Here is a 16,665-nt window from a genome sequence, read left to right as displayed (position 1 = left end):
AACTCATTTTCAGTATACCAAAAGAAGATGTACACAAGCTCACGATAGAAACGTATCCTGCTAATACTTAGACTACATATGAGGAAACCAGGAGTTCCATAGCTAAGCTGCTATCTGGCATTGAACAACACTAAGCTATACCTGTTACCAAGGTCAATGAAGTACACATAGTTGCTAAGGCGAAGCGTATTCTTAATTCAGCGATAGACAAAAAAACTTATTGAAATCAGGAACGACACTGGGGTCTTCACCTCTACCTAACGGTAAGGCGTAACATTTGTGGTGGAAGCTGGTCGAAACATGATGCTGCCCTTGCGCAAAAAATCAATTCTTAAGGATTGTTCACAGCCGAGAAATGCAGCATAAGTCTGCCTCCAATTAATTCAGAGACACGAGTTCTAGTCGAAATGTGGTGAAACGTTGTCGATTGTGAGTTCGGTTCCTGTTGTTATTGTTCCGTAGGAGTAAGCTTGAGTATGGTTTGGGCTAAGGTTCGTATGAACTTAGGGCACGATTTAACGATCATTTTACTAAGCATATAAACTTCAATTAACAAAGCAATAAACCGCTTACAATGAAACAAATGTAGGGGCGAAAGGACTTTAAACAAAGCCTAAATAATCAATCACACAACTATCCTTTCAACAGTAACAGAACAAATTCAACCTTTCCCTATTATGGTCAACTGAACAACGACATTGATTCCGAAGATGAAGGAACCACTTCGTGGCATTCGCTTCAGAACTGTTCCAGAGATTCGACAGGCAGCAGATGGCTCCATTCGCTTCATCAACAGAACAGGCTCCGAAAAATGTATACTACGCCTTCCACATCGCTGGTAACGGGTTCTACACAACGCCGGTAACTACTTTGAAGGACAGTAACAGGTGCAAACGTGTAACTCTTTTGTATCGGTTGTGAATAAATAGTTGCCTCTATTTAAGTTCCAAACCTCGTATTTTCCACAGCAACATTTAGATGAATTAAAAGAATTAGTGCATGAAAGTTATGGGCAGTATGGAGCAAAGATGTGCACTACGAAGTTACAAGAGGTGGTGATATTTGAGGACATGTTGAGGCAGGTGCAGAAACGGTTCCAAGCTTGTCACCAATGCCAAAAATTGTTGGCTTCCCATGATCCTATTTATGAATTATGACAGTGTTCAGGTAGATACAGATAGAGAAATGTGATAGATTTGTTTGGACCAGTCCCAGTATCCAAGGGAAATCTTTGTAGTGTTAAAGTTATTTTCAATGCACGTAAAGTTGTACCCAATTACTGGAGTAAACGCACAAGTCTTGATAAAGAAGTTAGAGGAGGACTATTTTGTGCAAGTGAGGAAGCCAGGCACATTACTATCAGACAATGAGTTTATACCCCACAAGTTTGAGGAAATGTGGAAACGCCGTGGAATGAGACATATTAAGATCTGGCCATAATTTCCACAGGGCAATACCAGTGAAACACTGACGAAAGAGTTGAACCGCCTGTGTAGGACATACTGTTACAGAGAAAACATTGTTTGCGCCAACTTCATTGTAAGTTTGGTGGAAATAACTAACAATTTTTTGGTATTAACCAACGGGCTTTGCACCAAGCGAAATAGTTTTTCGAAGTAAACCAATGAACGTCAATGAGAGAAGAGTAGTCTTTACGGCGAGTCATGTTCTCGTGAATGGTGAATTAGAGAGGTTGGCCAGAGATAGGAAGTTGCGACGGGCAGCTGAAACGAAGAAAAGAGATGGTGCAAGAACCAGACCGAAATGTTTATACGTGGGGATACGGTACTAGTGAAAACGAAAGAGACATTGGGAAAAGTGACTAACGAATTCGGAAAGTTTTTAGTAGGGTATCATGACCCATTTTTGGTAGAGAGTACTCCAAATATCATTTCCTATCGACTCATCTATCTCGGATCAAAGACAGCGTTTGAACTAACGAATATACTAGGTTTATGGAAAATGATGATGATGATGTTTGGTTTGTGGTGCGCTCGTCTGCGCGGTTATCAGCACCCGTACAATTTCCCAACCTTTGCTCAGTCCAGTTTCGCCACTTTCCTGGATGATGATGAAATGATGAGGACAACACTAACACCCAGTCATCTCGAGGCAATTTATGGAAGAGTACATGTGTGGAACAGTAATAGCAACGTTTAGGGAGTCCTTCTTTTTTTTAAGAAACAGATTGCAGTTGTGTGCACCTCGGACGTCTGAATATGTTCTTCTTTTCTATACGTCAATCTCTTCGTGGTACTTTGGTCTATCGGACGTTCTTCCAGAAATTAGTGAGGTCAGGAGGTGAAGCGTAAAGAGGCAAATGATGGCAAATGAAAGGAAACGCATGGTAAATAAACTGGTTCTTAAGGTTACGTTTCTCTGTATTAGTGTATAAGACAGAAATATTTTACAGCGTAAGTGTTGAGCTTAAGCTCTAGATTAGGAAATATGAAGAGATCAGGCAATGGTGCTGTTGTGTCGTGGACTGAGGCTCCAAGAGTGGCAGTGATACGTTAAAATAGGCATATGGCTATGGTAAGTAAATTAAGTTTAGTAATATTGAATGAAACAGAAGTTCAGAAGGGTGTAAGAGTGTGATAAGCAGATACAGGAAGTATATAAGCATATAGCACGCCAGCACAAGAGTGTAATATATAAAGTAAGTGAGAGGATAAAGAAACATTTATAGAAGCTTACGATGAGCTGCAGATGAGAGCTAGACCTGAAATGGGAAAGTACGTGACCTCTCAGTTGGATTAAAAAAAAAAAAATCCTGCTGTAACAAAGGTGAAAATTGCAGTGGCAGGACACGATCTGTAAAACATGTAACATCAACATGATATGTGCCTAATGACTAAAAAATAAGGATGAAGACAGTCATAAGGGGGAACGACAGGGTGACGAACGAAAACATTACACAAACTCAGGACTTTTTATCTCCGTACTGGAATGTAGTAGGCAAATGAGATTTCCTGTTATGAACGAAGCATACCTAGAAACATTTATTAGTATTTTTATTGAAAAATGTTAACGTCTTCACTGTGTATTTTGGATTTTCCCGAAGCAGCTCTGAAAGGAGGTAAACAGACGGTTGTCGGTGTAGCTCCTGTCGTGATTATCTGAAACATAAAAGTAACATATCGCCCCGATCCTTACAGATGTAATTTTAGTTCATCGTAGGGATTTGCAGGAAGAGATAGGCCGAATGTAGGTATTGGGGTTGATTGAAGGAACAGGTAGTAAATACATCAATTTGTTCCCAGAATGAGATTTTCACTCTGCAGTGGAGTGTGCGCTGATATGAAACTTCCTGGCAGATTAAAACTGTGTGCCGGGCCGAGACTTGAACTCGGGACCTTTGCCTTTCGCGGGCAAGTGCTTTTACCAACTGAGCTACCCAAGCACGACTCACGCCCCGTCCTCACAGCCTTACTTCTGCCAGTACCTCGTGTCCTACCTTCCAAACTTTACAGAAGCTCTCCTTGGGTAGCTCAGTTGGTAGAGCACTTGCCCGCGAAAGGCAAAGGTCCCGAGTTCAAGTCTCGGCCCGGCACACAGTTTTAATCTGCCAGGAAGTTTCATCAATTTGTTATTTGTAGTCCCAAAAAATGATGGTAGTGTAATAGTTCCAGCCATCCAGTAGGAGTAGCGTGTTGTATTTGAGAGGGCAGGCCATGAAAAATGTTACATTACCTACCTCGTGCTGTCCGTCATTTCGTCTGGTAATCATCCTACACATCAAGGTGTTGAGGTCCTTTTACTTGGCTCTGCCCAGAACGGTCTGTTCGTATCACTCAAGGAAATTCACTCTACCGTCTGTCGTTGCCTAGCACCCATCAGCTGTCCGCCCAGTCGTCCCTCTGGCAGCACAAGTGCAACAGAACACTGTGAGTAAAACGTGAGATCAAGGGCACCAGTACAATATCTGGAAGGGGGGCGGGGAGGCTGGGCGGGTTAGACGTCGGGTATGGAATATTTTTAATGTTTTGGAAGATGAATGGCGACTTACATGAAGCCATAAAAAAGTTCCCGTTACGACCCCGTTAAAATCATACATAACACTGGCATTTTAATAATTTCCTTGAAATAAAAACTCCAGATTACAGTATACTTTTTTCTGTGGAGAAGATGGGTTGGGAGGCGGTGCGACCTCCGGTTGCCTTCATCCATGGATGCCCTAGCATCAGGTTACTTTTGGCTCTGAAGGAACAATATGTGTAACACGATATGAAGCAGAGAGTGTTCGATGTTGTATAAACTGAGTTTATAATGTCCAAAGGAAATAAAACAGTTCTATTTTATAATTCAAATGAGAATTTAATATTTTCAATCTCTTCTTGCATATTTAATGTAATCTGGAAGTGGTATCCGTTGTGGGATAGAGCACAGATATAAGCTGAATTCAGCACCACCTTCACGTCTGAGCAGCTTGATGTCATCTGCGGGCCGGCAGCAGTGGCCGAGCGGCTCTGGGCGCGTCAGTCTGGAACCGCGCGACCGCTACGGTCGCAGGTTCGAATGGTGTATTCAGAAAAACTAGACTCTTTCCTTGACACTTTTATATGTAAAAATTCGTTTTTCCCAGCAAATAATAAAAACAAAACCTATCGAGAGGATCAAAGCAACGTCGTTAATGGTTTAATACAAAAAACAAAGTCATTAAGTCCATACATCCTAGTAAAGTTAATCCGCTGTTCGCTTGTATTTGTAAACATAAGATAGTGATGCTTAATTGTGTTACTGAGGTAAACTCCCGAAAATACATCTGTTGCTGAATTTAAAAAACTAATTGTGGCATCTATTAGATCTGTGGTATACTATGAAACTAATAGCGCAGTCTATTGATTATTTAGTGTACTGTGCCACTGTAATTAAATATCTATACGACTAAGGTCTGCAACGACTTTAGATAAAACTCTACATTAGCATATTTCTCCTTGAGTGTTCCTTTTTTGACATAATAAAGAATATACGCTGCCCCAAGCCAAGTTCAGTTTTTCCGGTGAAAACCCCACGGAAATACTTCTACTAATTTTGGAGATTATTGCGTTCAAAGAGACAGAGACAACGATTTCAGACGAAACTTGAAATTGGGATATATTTTCTTTCCTTGAACCAATTTTGATGAAGACATGACGAGACTGGTTTGTCAAACGTCCCTAAGCGACCATATACACATACCCGTTTTATGTTGTATACTCGTAATCTGTCTGAATCGAAAAGCAAGGCCTGTGAATTCTGCCATTTTAGGTTGTGTTCTCCCAATTGTCAGACAGTGATGAGATGTGCCACCTACAGGTTTTACGGGATGGATCAACAACGGCAGAATTCTGGGAGATTTCCCACTTGCAACACCCACACACACTGGTCGCACAAGTGAGCCGCTTTGGGTATTTCTTAATACAGATCACTTTTCTAAGCAGCCTTTCCAAGCAGCACGAGCCATGTTAGCTCCCAAGAGATTTCAACAAAAACCTATGGCTTGTCCTAAAAACGGACCGACTGAAGTGGCCGTGCGATTCTAGGCGCTGCAGTCTGGAACCGCGAGACCGCTACGGTCGCAGGTTCGAATCCTGCCTCGGGCATGGATGTGTGTGATGTCCTTAGGTTAGATAGGTTTAACTAGTTCTAAGTTCTAGGGGACTAATGACCTCAGCAGTTGAGTCCCATAGTGCTCAGAGCCATTTGAACCATTTGAACCTAGAAACGGAAACACAGAACAGAGTCACCCCTTTGTTTCTGTAAGCTGTGTGGGAAGCAAACTGCATTTGCACTACCAGATATAGTTCCTCCAATCATAAGGCAGTACACTGGCAACCTCTAGTTTGGTAACATAGAATACAAGAGCCGGAGGAGAGAATTCTGCGACCTTTCCCTGTGTAGCGGAAGAGGGAGGCAGATATTCAGTTGGCACTGTGGGAAACCTTGCTATTTCCTCCCCTCCTACGGTAATTTTAAGGAGTGTGTCAGAGAAGGGAGCTGCTGGTTGATTTTGGTGTGGGCACACGGTGGCGGTTCATATCTTAGCACTGGAGAGTCGCCGCTCGGTGTTCTGCTTCACCTTGGCAGTCGTTCAGCTGTTTTGGATTAAGTATCACGTTTAGCAATTGTAATACATAGCTCACTCACAATTGGCGAGTTTCTTTAGCAACTTCGAATTGCTTCTTAGCTTTAGGGATCATAAGTCGATGCCATCCAGTTCATGTCCCTTTTGTGTGTTTCCAAGATTCGGAAAATGATCAGCATCTCAATTTACAGTCTGGCAGAGAGCATTTGTGTGCCTTCTGAACGGATACAACGTTTATAATGCCGGATATTATTTCATTGGTGATTCATTTTATCCATATTGCTTTTTAGGTTACTTGATGAAAGTAAATCAATCAATCAATGAACAATACCGACTGAGAGCAAACGCATGGTTCAAATGGCTCTGAGCACTATGGGACTTAACATCTGAGGTCAGCAGTCCCCTAGAACTTAGAACTACTTAAACCTAACTAACCTAAGGACATCACACACATCCATGCCCGAGGCAGGATTCGAACCTGCGACCGTAGCGGTCGCGCGGTTCCTGACTGAAGCGCAAACAAATTAGTATTTTTAACACAACTTTTTCTCACTCCATCATTTCCTCCCATAACACTCTGGTGATGCGACCCTTTCAAACTGAAAATAAATATCATCAGAGATTCTTGTTCAATGAATTGCAGTGTCACTGTGATGGTGTTCCCAGTGTAATACAGGTGCCATTATGAGAAACGTATTCTTTTCTTTTAATCTGGAAAGTTGTCTGGAAAGTTCTTTTTAATTACAAAAATTGAATTAAATTTTATCTTGTGGATAGTGAAACTTAAGCAGCAACAGCACTTAGCACGGTGAATAATTATCAGTTTAACAGTTCCTTGCAGGACTGTGTTGGATTTTATCTGAGTACAGAATCGCTTGTTGGGTCGTTTGTGTGTTGAGTTCATGTATTTTCTAGGCAGCTTGTGCAAATGGTTGCTGAACCTCGACCGTCTAGCACATATATACAACATGCACAACAAGCGACGTAAATGTTTCATGGTGATCCTGCCAGGATATTTTCCATTGATTACTCGTTTTGAGATTCAGAAAGGCACAGTGAGATGCAGGAAAGAGTGCAGAAACAAGTATCAGGGACTACTTTGCGCTTAGTGCTTTCTTATTTATGAGTTGTTTTCGGTAGCAGAAGCTTTTTATTAATTATAGATGTTTTATGTATTTTCGTGGGTATTTTTAAAATGAAATTTATTCATGTGATGAATCAGTGTTCAGCATGCGAAAATCATTTCAGTTTTCTGTAGGCCTTTAGTTTATGACCCACATTGTTCGCCCCTTAATGCTTGAAGAGTGATCAAACATTTTCTTCTTCATTATTATTACTATTAATCATGCATCGCACTGATAGCGCTCGATCTAATGAAACGAAAAAAATCACGTGGCAAGTTGCTTTGGGAGAATCCGATTTTTTTGGACCGTCAATGGAGGAATTATCAGAAAAAGAAGTCATAACTGAAATGCGAAAAAACGTAATGGGTAGTGAAGATAATAGATGCGAGCACATAAATGGAAGCGAAAATAATGATGTGGCCATTAACAAGGGGAGTGAGAGGGTTGCATATTCAACATTTAGTAAGGCTGATTCGAAAGTGGTATGTTAACAATTATGTCAGGAAAAATATTAGCTGCTAATGGCTCACCATGTGCATCAGGATGGCGACAGAAACTAAGTATCCGTGACGCAGAGAGATCAACCTTCTGTGGGATTTACGTATCACGCGTCACAAAGTGGCCATGTTCCACATACAAGAAATGTTCAAAACAAATCATTCAGTTGCACCATGAACAACGAATGAAAAATGGCGCTCCACAACGATCACAAAGGTTCGCACCATCAAGATCAATGGCTAATTCCTTGGGAGCTACAAACCGTTCAGGACCTTCATCTGGGTATCCACTCTTAAAGAACGCACGTGGAATCATATTTGTGTAATGGGGTGATGAGAACTGATAGTATGTGGTGACATGAAATCGAATGCGAACCACTTTGTCGTAGAGCTATCCTGATAGGGGCAGCTACAGCTAGAGCTATAATATATTTTATAGTCACAAAAAAAATCCAGAGACTAAATTTATCCATTGGTTCCAGGTGGTATGAATCACAACGACACAGACTTTTCGAGAGCCATAGTTCGCTCTAAAGCAGTGTGATTTTTATGAGCAGACGAGGAATCAACAAAAATCAATTTATTTTGACCAGCTATTGGCCAAAAAAGTGTTCATACTATAGTTGTAGTTCTCTTAAGCCCATTTTCCAACTCTCTTTTGCTGTGGTGTAGATATTCTCAGGTGGCCTTGCAACATCGCGCTATGAAAATGAATCATAGGGGGTAGAGCACCTCCAACTTCTTGCAGCACAGTAAATATTATAACTGTCTAGCCAATTCACCGTTCAGATTAATAGTTGCCATAATTGTATACTTTTGGTTAATCCGTTGACATAACTTGACATTGATATAACTCTCGTGGTACCTCTAATTTCCACGATTCGCTTCATATGTATTTCCTCTTCCAATCCCGATTGGTCAGCGTTGAGAACAAATTCCTTAGCGAAAGGCGGGATAGGCTTCTTTATCTCATCTACAAATTTTAGGGCCAATTCAGGAGTTATCTGTGCATCGTCAACTTGACACCTTGTTTGAAATATTATCTTACGTCTTCCATTCTGTAGCACGGTCTATAACTATGTAACCATCCAATGGTTCCCTTGAAATCACTCTAATCTACGTAGAACGCTGTTTCATGTGCATAACATAGTAGATCACTATCATTCACAACCTGTAAATTGCATCAAGCATCTTGAAACGCCTAAACACTAGTTTTTGTAACAAGCGCACCTTGTCCTGCATTGAATATCTATAGTTTTTCTTATGCTCTACACAATCATATTACCGCGCCCTTAGTCTAAATCTGTTCATAAATGTTTTTCTACCATGCTGCAGATGATCTTCCATGTACGAAATTATGTTTAGTACTCGCTCCTTTGACAACGATTATCCTTCACAACGTTTCACTGGAGACGGGATTTGTGGCTTCCTGTCCAACAAGGATGATGGACTACATGGCTCGCCATCTGTTTCAATGTCATTTTCGTTTGTTAAGTGCGTATCGTCAACAGTGTCTTCCTCATGTACATTCCCTGCGCAGTCGAGCATACACTACACCACGCACTCCACTGACTCATCTTGCAGAAACGATAATATTTTATCTGTGACCTTTTTCCGTCACTCTATGAAATTTCTTAGGTTCCTTTCTGACGAATAGTCAACTTCGGCGACTGTAGTTTTAGATATGGTGTAGGGTTTGCTTGGTTTATCGTTGTCACTGCCCTGCTTTGCATCAACACCACAAGCACTTAGCACTGTTCAACCAAATTTCCAACTTCTGCTGCTCAATTGGAGACAGTTACGGTGTTTCGAAAACGTGATCCTTGAATTGTGTAGCGGAGGATAGTTATTTACAATGCTCATGTGTATGGTTTTCACTATGACAATTGGTACTGATATAAGAAATTTAACAATAAATTTAGTTTTTAATGACAATAACGTATTCATGCCTTTAAAATCATTTCAAATTTCAAGCTGACAGCAAGCCCGGAATATGTGATACAAGCAATTATAGAGTGAGCATCGGATATCAACGATTGGTTTCCTCTCGCTCACTTACCGAATGGTTCATATTTTCACGCCTCTCGTCTACAATGGCAAACTTTATTTTGGCGATGAATTTACACTAGTGTAGGTGGCTTAGTTTGTATTATGTGTGAATTGCCATCCGCAATTATCTCTTCTTTAATATTTCTTTCTCTATGACAATATACTCTTAACATCATCATCATTATCATAATCTCCTTCAAAGGATTAAGTGTTTTAACCACATGTTCGGATCTCTATCATCCATCCATACATCTCTTGGGAAGTGTACCTAGTTCTCTCTTCCCAGACCATCGATAATTCCCTACCTTTTTTGGCAGTCTGTTTTCTGTCATTCCATCAACATGATCCTTCTATCTCCTTCTGTTCCCTTCTGTCTTTTCATTAACTAAAAAGATTTTTAAATCTGATCTTATTGTTTCATTCCTTATTTTACAGCCTCTTACATATCCCATGAAGAATAAACTAAACTTATGTTGTTTGTATACGTAATTTCTTTTAACCTCTGTGATTCGGAACCATATAGGAGAGTTGGTACAGCAACAACTTTATAGAATTTCATTGTGTTTCTTTTCTTGTTTTTCTTCCAAAAGTTCTTCCAGTTGTTCCGCAGATAGCTTCAAATTTAGTAACATTTTTTTCAATGTCTTTGTCATAGTTAAAACTAATATCACTTCCTAGATAACTGAAGTCAGATACTTATTCTAAAGTTTTCTCATTTACTATTTCTTTTGATCTGACTGAATTTTTTTTCCTTTCAAAGCCATTAGCTTTCTCTTATTTGCAGATACAGTTAAATTGTAAAATATTGTCTTATTTGCAGATAGAATTAAACGGTTATATATTGTATTTTGGCTCAATCTCTATAATGCTATTTGTGAATTAATTGTCTTTCCTGTATCATTATCTAGTCATCAGCATATAACAGAGTTTTTAATTACTTCATAACACGGTCGTCAATGCACCACTGATGCAATAATCTCAGGATAACAATCAGGTTTTAGAAAGGGAGTTCGTATAGTGATGATAGATTTATTAGACAAATTATTGAAAAACCTCGGGATTTTGGCTTAGAAACGCATTTAGCATTTATTGCTCTTGAGAAAACCTTTGGTACGGTAAATAAACCTCTATTGTGGAAAATATCGGAAATAAAATGTTTTCCTAAACATCTCATTAATACAATAAAGAGTTATATATAAATTTAAAAAATGCTGTAAGTTCTCCTTCGAAAATGTAAGATGAAATTTTAATAAATTAACGTACTTGACAAGGGATCAGTCTATCACACATAACACTGAACCGTAAAACGATTTCTTTCTGTCGTAAGTATGTTGCACATGACCACCGTAGAGGGCGGTGAAGGGACACTGCTGTACCAACAGTCACAGCCTAAGAGTGATCTAGACGTATTTAAAAACAAAGTTTTTGAGTCGTTTGGCAACTTGTAATTTTACTTACATTCCGTCTTGGTTGCAAAATGTTTATTCACATAACGCAGCGTGGGAAGGTTGGTGAGTGTGGACGAGTTACTCCTGCAACCGAAATTGCAGATCTGAAGATGGTTCTAGAGGAACCGAAACCGGTCATGTGAATAAATATTTTCCAATCAAGACGGATTGTAAGTGACATTGTAGAAAAAGTGATTGCGGTATCCCTGCTGACATTATGTCTTTTTTTGTAAATACTTGTAATTTCTTTTTTCTGAGAGATACGCGAGCATCGAAATCATGCGTACATCTGAAGTCAAGTTTCTGTTTGTTCGCGATGACTTTCTTTCTTGTGCTCCTCGACACTTATACAGGAACAGATTCCTGGTTAGAATAAACCAGAACTACTTAATGTCACAAATAAATCTAAGTGTTTGAGTTGCATACTGACCTGCAACATCCATTTCACTCTCCACGAGGGCGGATTTGACCGTAATTTACACGTCAAGGCGACGTTATCACCCTCTCGTATGTCGTCGGCTCGCACGGGACGTTCCAACTGTATAGACACTATGGGAGCATCTGAAAACAGACCGTACATGCCATATTTCAGTATGTGGGGGATTTTTGCCCCCATGCACAGAGATACTGAGATTCAAGCCTTTAGACTTACTTAACTGCATTGAAGGGAAGAAAATCGGAACACAAGTAAGAAACTATGCGACATAAACAAAAGCTGACAGGCGTTTTTCTGCATCTGAAATATGATGCATTTTCAAATTTCACGCCAGTCGCATGAGTGGCGCTAGTATCGCCACTATGAAGATGTAAATCAGGTTTGCTTTAAACAGACGCTTTAATTGTCGTGAGCGTTATCTGCTTTGACATTGGCCGTGATGAGTTGATGATAGTGTAGAATGCCTTTAAGGCAACAAAGACGCCTTTAACAACACCTCACTGATGTTGAACGAGGTAGTGTAATAGGACTACGATAAGCTAGATGTTCCTTCAGTGATATTGCGGAATGGCTTGGCAGAGATGTAGCCACCGTACATAGTTTCTGGCAATGGTGGTCACGACAATGTACGGTCACAAGGAGACCCGGATCCGGACGAACATGTGGCACTGCCGAGAGAGAGGACCATCGTGTTCGGCGTGTGGCTGTGGCGTATGGAGAAGTTGGCACTACATTGACTCTAGAAACTGTTGTAAATCGGCTACTTCGATGAAAGCCGGTTCTGCCTCAGTGTCAGTGTTGACAGTGTGCTGGTTATATGGAGACCAGTAGAGGGCCTGTCTGGGGGCGAAGCGCACAGGACCCACATTTGGAATTGTGGTCTGGGGTGCGATTTCGTATGAGAGCGGAAGCATGCTCCTGGCTGCCCCACGCACCCTGACTACAAATCTGTATGTCAGTGTAGTGATTAGACCTGCTGTGCTGCCATTTCCTACAGGATAACTGCCATCTACATACCTACGGATGAAAACTCCAGTGTCAACGACAACCAACATTAACGATCCCTGTATTGACCGACCAAGTGTAATAAGCATGGAACTCCATTCCACAAACAGACACCCGGCACCTGTGAACGCAATGCATGCACGTTTGCACGCTTGCATGCAACATTCTGGTGGTTACACTGGTTATTGAAACTATGCCGTCCAACGAGACCACAGTAGTGTCGTCTGCATAGTATCGTTCAGTGGCCGGCGACACCACAGTGGTGTCGTGAGCATACTATCGCGCAGTGGCCGGCGACGGCACTTTAGTACCTTTTGCATTCTGTTGGTGTTTTGTTTAGCTGACAAGACGTTACACACGGCAAAAAGTTTTTTGTTTTTATAAGTACTTGTGCCCTTTCATCATGACGGACGAAAGAGACAATAGGATTGTTTACGGAGAATGCGCAAACGTCTTGTCTATCGTTTCGGACGACTTGGCCGATTGGGAAGAAGACACTGGATTTAAAAAAAAAAATTGAAGCAGAGTCGTAGGAAGATAGTGAAATACGTCCAAGAAGAATTCGACGAACGCTACGGTTCCAACTGATTCGGCTGAATCAGACGAAGAAGACAGTGCACAGTGGTCAGCCGGCCGCTGTGGAAGAGCGGTTCTAGGCGCTTCAGTGTGGAACCCCGCGACCGCTACGGTCGCAGGTTCGAATGCTGCCTCGGGCATGGATGTGTGTAATGTCCTTAGGTTAGTTAGGTTTAAGTAGTTCTAAGTTCTAGGGGACTGATGTCCTCAGATGTTAGGTCCCATAGTGCACAGAGCCATTTGAACCATTTTTGAACAGTGGTCAGTCTTTGATTTACGGAGGACCAATAATAAATTTGAAGGATCCCTGGGTCCAAACATATTTCCCAAAGATACGCAGGGCGTCGAGGATATCGTAGAATTATATACTGGGAACGATTTACTTGAATATATTAGCAACGAAAGCAACAAGTACTACAGTAAAAATTGCAATAGAAGGAAACTGGCTTTAAAAAATGCCAAAGGAGTCGACGTTACGGGACCTGAAATTAGAAAATGGTTTGGGCTTGCTATCCTTAGGGGAAATGTAAAAAAAAGAAAGGATCGGTGGTTACTGGTCAACGAATCCGTTTGTAGACACACCATTATTTAGCAAAACGATGTCCCGCAACCGGTTCAGGCAAATATTATCATTTTTACATTTTTCCGACAGAAACAATAAACCGGATAATGCCGACCGGCTTGTCAAAGTGAAATTCGTAATTGATCATTTTTCCAAAAAGTTTAAAGAAACGTTTAATCTAAGTCAAAAAATCTCAATAGATGAAGGAATGATAACGTGGCGTGGACGGTTAAATTTTAATGTTTTTAATCCGTCGAAAATTACGAAATACGGCCTGCTCTTCGGATGCTGTGTGATTCGAGTATGGGATACGTTTCCTGATTCAAGATGTGTTCCGGCGTTGGACAGCCTTTAGCCATAACCGTGATGGAACTATTGATACTTTCTGATGGAAAGTGGCATCACATGTGCATGGATAATTATTATCACAGTGTAGAGCTTGCAGAGAAGTTACTTGAAAAGAAAATTCGAGTTTGTGGAACGATGCGGCATTATAAAGGATTTCCGGAATATTAAAGCTCGCAAAAGTCAGTGTGTTTGACGCTTCTCATCAGCGCAAAGGTGACAAGCGGCCGGCGACAAGCCAAGTAATCCGAATTAGCGCTGCCGGCGCCAAGCGAATAAATTTTTGGCAGACGTGCGGACGACAAAGAGTTAATGTATCAACATTTCACATTTTCAATAGCTTATCTCGCGTTTACATTAACCAGTGATCGTGCAAAGTTGATCGTTTAAATATCGTATCGTTTAAATACCGTATCCCGACAAGTGCATTAAAGAAATTTCGTTACTCTGTGTTATGTATATTTTGGTGTTGCGATTACTTTTTCCGTCAGTGTATATAAGAGTATTGTATGTGTTCACTTGTTTCTGATTTATTGACTATTGTTGTGAGTTTAATTACGTGAATATATTTCGGTACGAAAGATTCATCAGTGTTCATAACAGATTTAAATGTGCTCTTTAGATGTTTCGTTATGGACATCAGTCTTTCAAGGTATTTACTGGCGTCCTCAATGTTTTCCTATTGTGCACAGGCAGCAGCAGACGCCGATCTGAAAGGGATACCCGTCTAGCGGCACCAGCTGTAGCAGTTAGATGATACATCGTAATTTATATTAGTTTCTTATCCGAAGAAGTGAACTATACCAGTGCATTTTACTATACAGATTACTGTTTACCAATTTACTTCTAAGTTTTTGCTTTTGCATAAATCTTAGTGCCTATTGTGATAGATCGTATCCTCTTGCTACTTTTCCGTCACCAATCGTTTTAGACTTGTGTAAGTAGACAGCACATAGTTTATATTAGTGCTTAGGAAGTTACATATTTATTTCCTGCAGTAGCTTTTATCTAAAGAGAGTTTGTAGAAAAAAGTAATTGTTGATACATCCATTTTCAGTAGCGGAATTTCTTAAGAGCAGTTAAATAGCATGCGGATCTTATGGTCTAAGGCTATAGTGAGAACCCCGCACAGCAAATTTTAGTGTTTGTTCACCCTTCATGTGTATTTCTCGCATATTCTAACTTCAGTAGCACCTTAGTGAATAAATTTCTCATTTTTAAGTAACATCTGACTGCTTTTTTTCTAGTTTCTTGAGATCTTATTCATTATTTTTACACATTACGGTATGGCTAGGAACCGTGCTTGTTGCGGTGTACGCAAGGAAAATTTCTACAGATACATCATTTATAAATAGAATGTAACTGCGGCTAGTAAAAGTCTCGAATAAAATTAATATCGACCGTTTTAGCTTTATTACCTATTTTATTTGGGTCACCATTGTCGGAGCCTCATCAACATCGATTGCGAGTGTTGGACAGTGGTGGGTTTACATGTCACTCGGTGGAAGGCGAAAGAATGAATGGACTCCACGGCTGGCTCCTCACGACTTGGCTACAACATTTACGAACTGCTACCCTTTCTGAGCCACTGCGGAATGCCTCTCCCTTTAGGCCTGTGGCTGATTTTCTTACGCTGTCCGGATATGTGAAGAGGCCTGGTACGCTAGCCATTAGGATCACTGTATCGTGGGCTGGTAATTGAGCCCTAAGGGAAATATCGGCAGGGTCGGAAAGAATGCCAGTGTGCAGTCAAGTGGTTCCTTTTGGACGGATGATTATGGTGAATGGAACTAGTATCGCATGCGGATTGCGCGCTGACTGTTTGTGCCATCATACCCAGAGTCGATCGCAGTCCTCTGGCCTGGGGGAGTGGAATCTCCTCGACTCCATCTAGTATCATCGTTGAAGCTAATCTCTGTCTGTACACATTTTCTGTCATCCTGCCCCTTTTTCTTGTCAGTATTCTTCGTTAATTCCTCCCTCCCCCCCCCCCCCCCCCCCCCCCGCCCCTGATTCTGAAGAAAACCCTATAAGTTCTTTATTCTTTACTTTGTCAGTTCACTTAATTTTCAACATTCGTCGCTAGCACCACATCACAGATTCTTTGCTTTTCTTCTCATCTGACTTCCCCACCGTCCGTGCCGGCCGCGGTGGCCGTGCGGTTCTAGGCGCTGCAGTCCTGAACCGCGAGACTGCTACGTCGCAGGTTCGAATCCTTTCTCGGGCATGGTTGTGTGTGATGTCCTTAGGTTAGTTAGGTTTAAGTAGTTCTAAGTCCTAGGGGACTGATGACCAATGATGTTAAATCCCATAGTGCTCAGAGCCATTTGAACCAACGTCCATGTTTCACTATCATGTAATGGACTCCAAGCGCGTGTTCACAAAAACATTTTCCTCAAATTAAGGCCTAAGTTTGATACTAGTTCACTTAACGTCGTCAGGAACGCCTTTTTTGCCAGTGCTAGTCTTACTCTTACGTCCTCCTCGCTCCCCGAGTATGCGTTTTCTGTTACGTGTGAATTCCTTAATTTCCCCTACTTCGTGAATCCAAAATAG

At 41.0% G+C, this 16,665-nt stretch overlaps 1 protein-coding gene across 1 annotated transcript in view; it reads right to left on the bottom strand.

Annotated features, from left to right (window-relative positions):
* LOC124612977 (B-cell receptor CD22-like) overlaps positions 1–16,665 on the bottom strand; it is a 115,828-nt gene that overhangs the window by 77,381 nt on the left and 21,782 nt on the right. The window contains exon 5 of the mRNA XM_047141505.1: positions 11,616–11,746. Coding sequence (XP_046997461.1) covers positions 11,616–11,746 — 131 coding nt within the window. The remainder of the gene's footprint in view (positions 1–11,615; positions 11,747–16,665) is intronic.

The sequence above is a fragment of the Schistocerca americana genome, chromosome 4 (assembly GCF_021461395.2).
Source record: "Schistocerca americana isolate TAMUIC-IGC-003095 chromosome 4, iqSchAmer2.1, whole genome shotgun sequence".
NCBI lineage: Eukaryota > Metazoa > Arthropoda > Insecta > Orthoptera > Acrididae > Schistocerca > Schistocerca americana.
The sequence above is the reverse complement of the archived record's forward strand: the minus strand, read 5'-3'. Positions and strand labels throughout refer to the sequence as shown.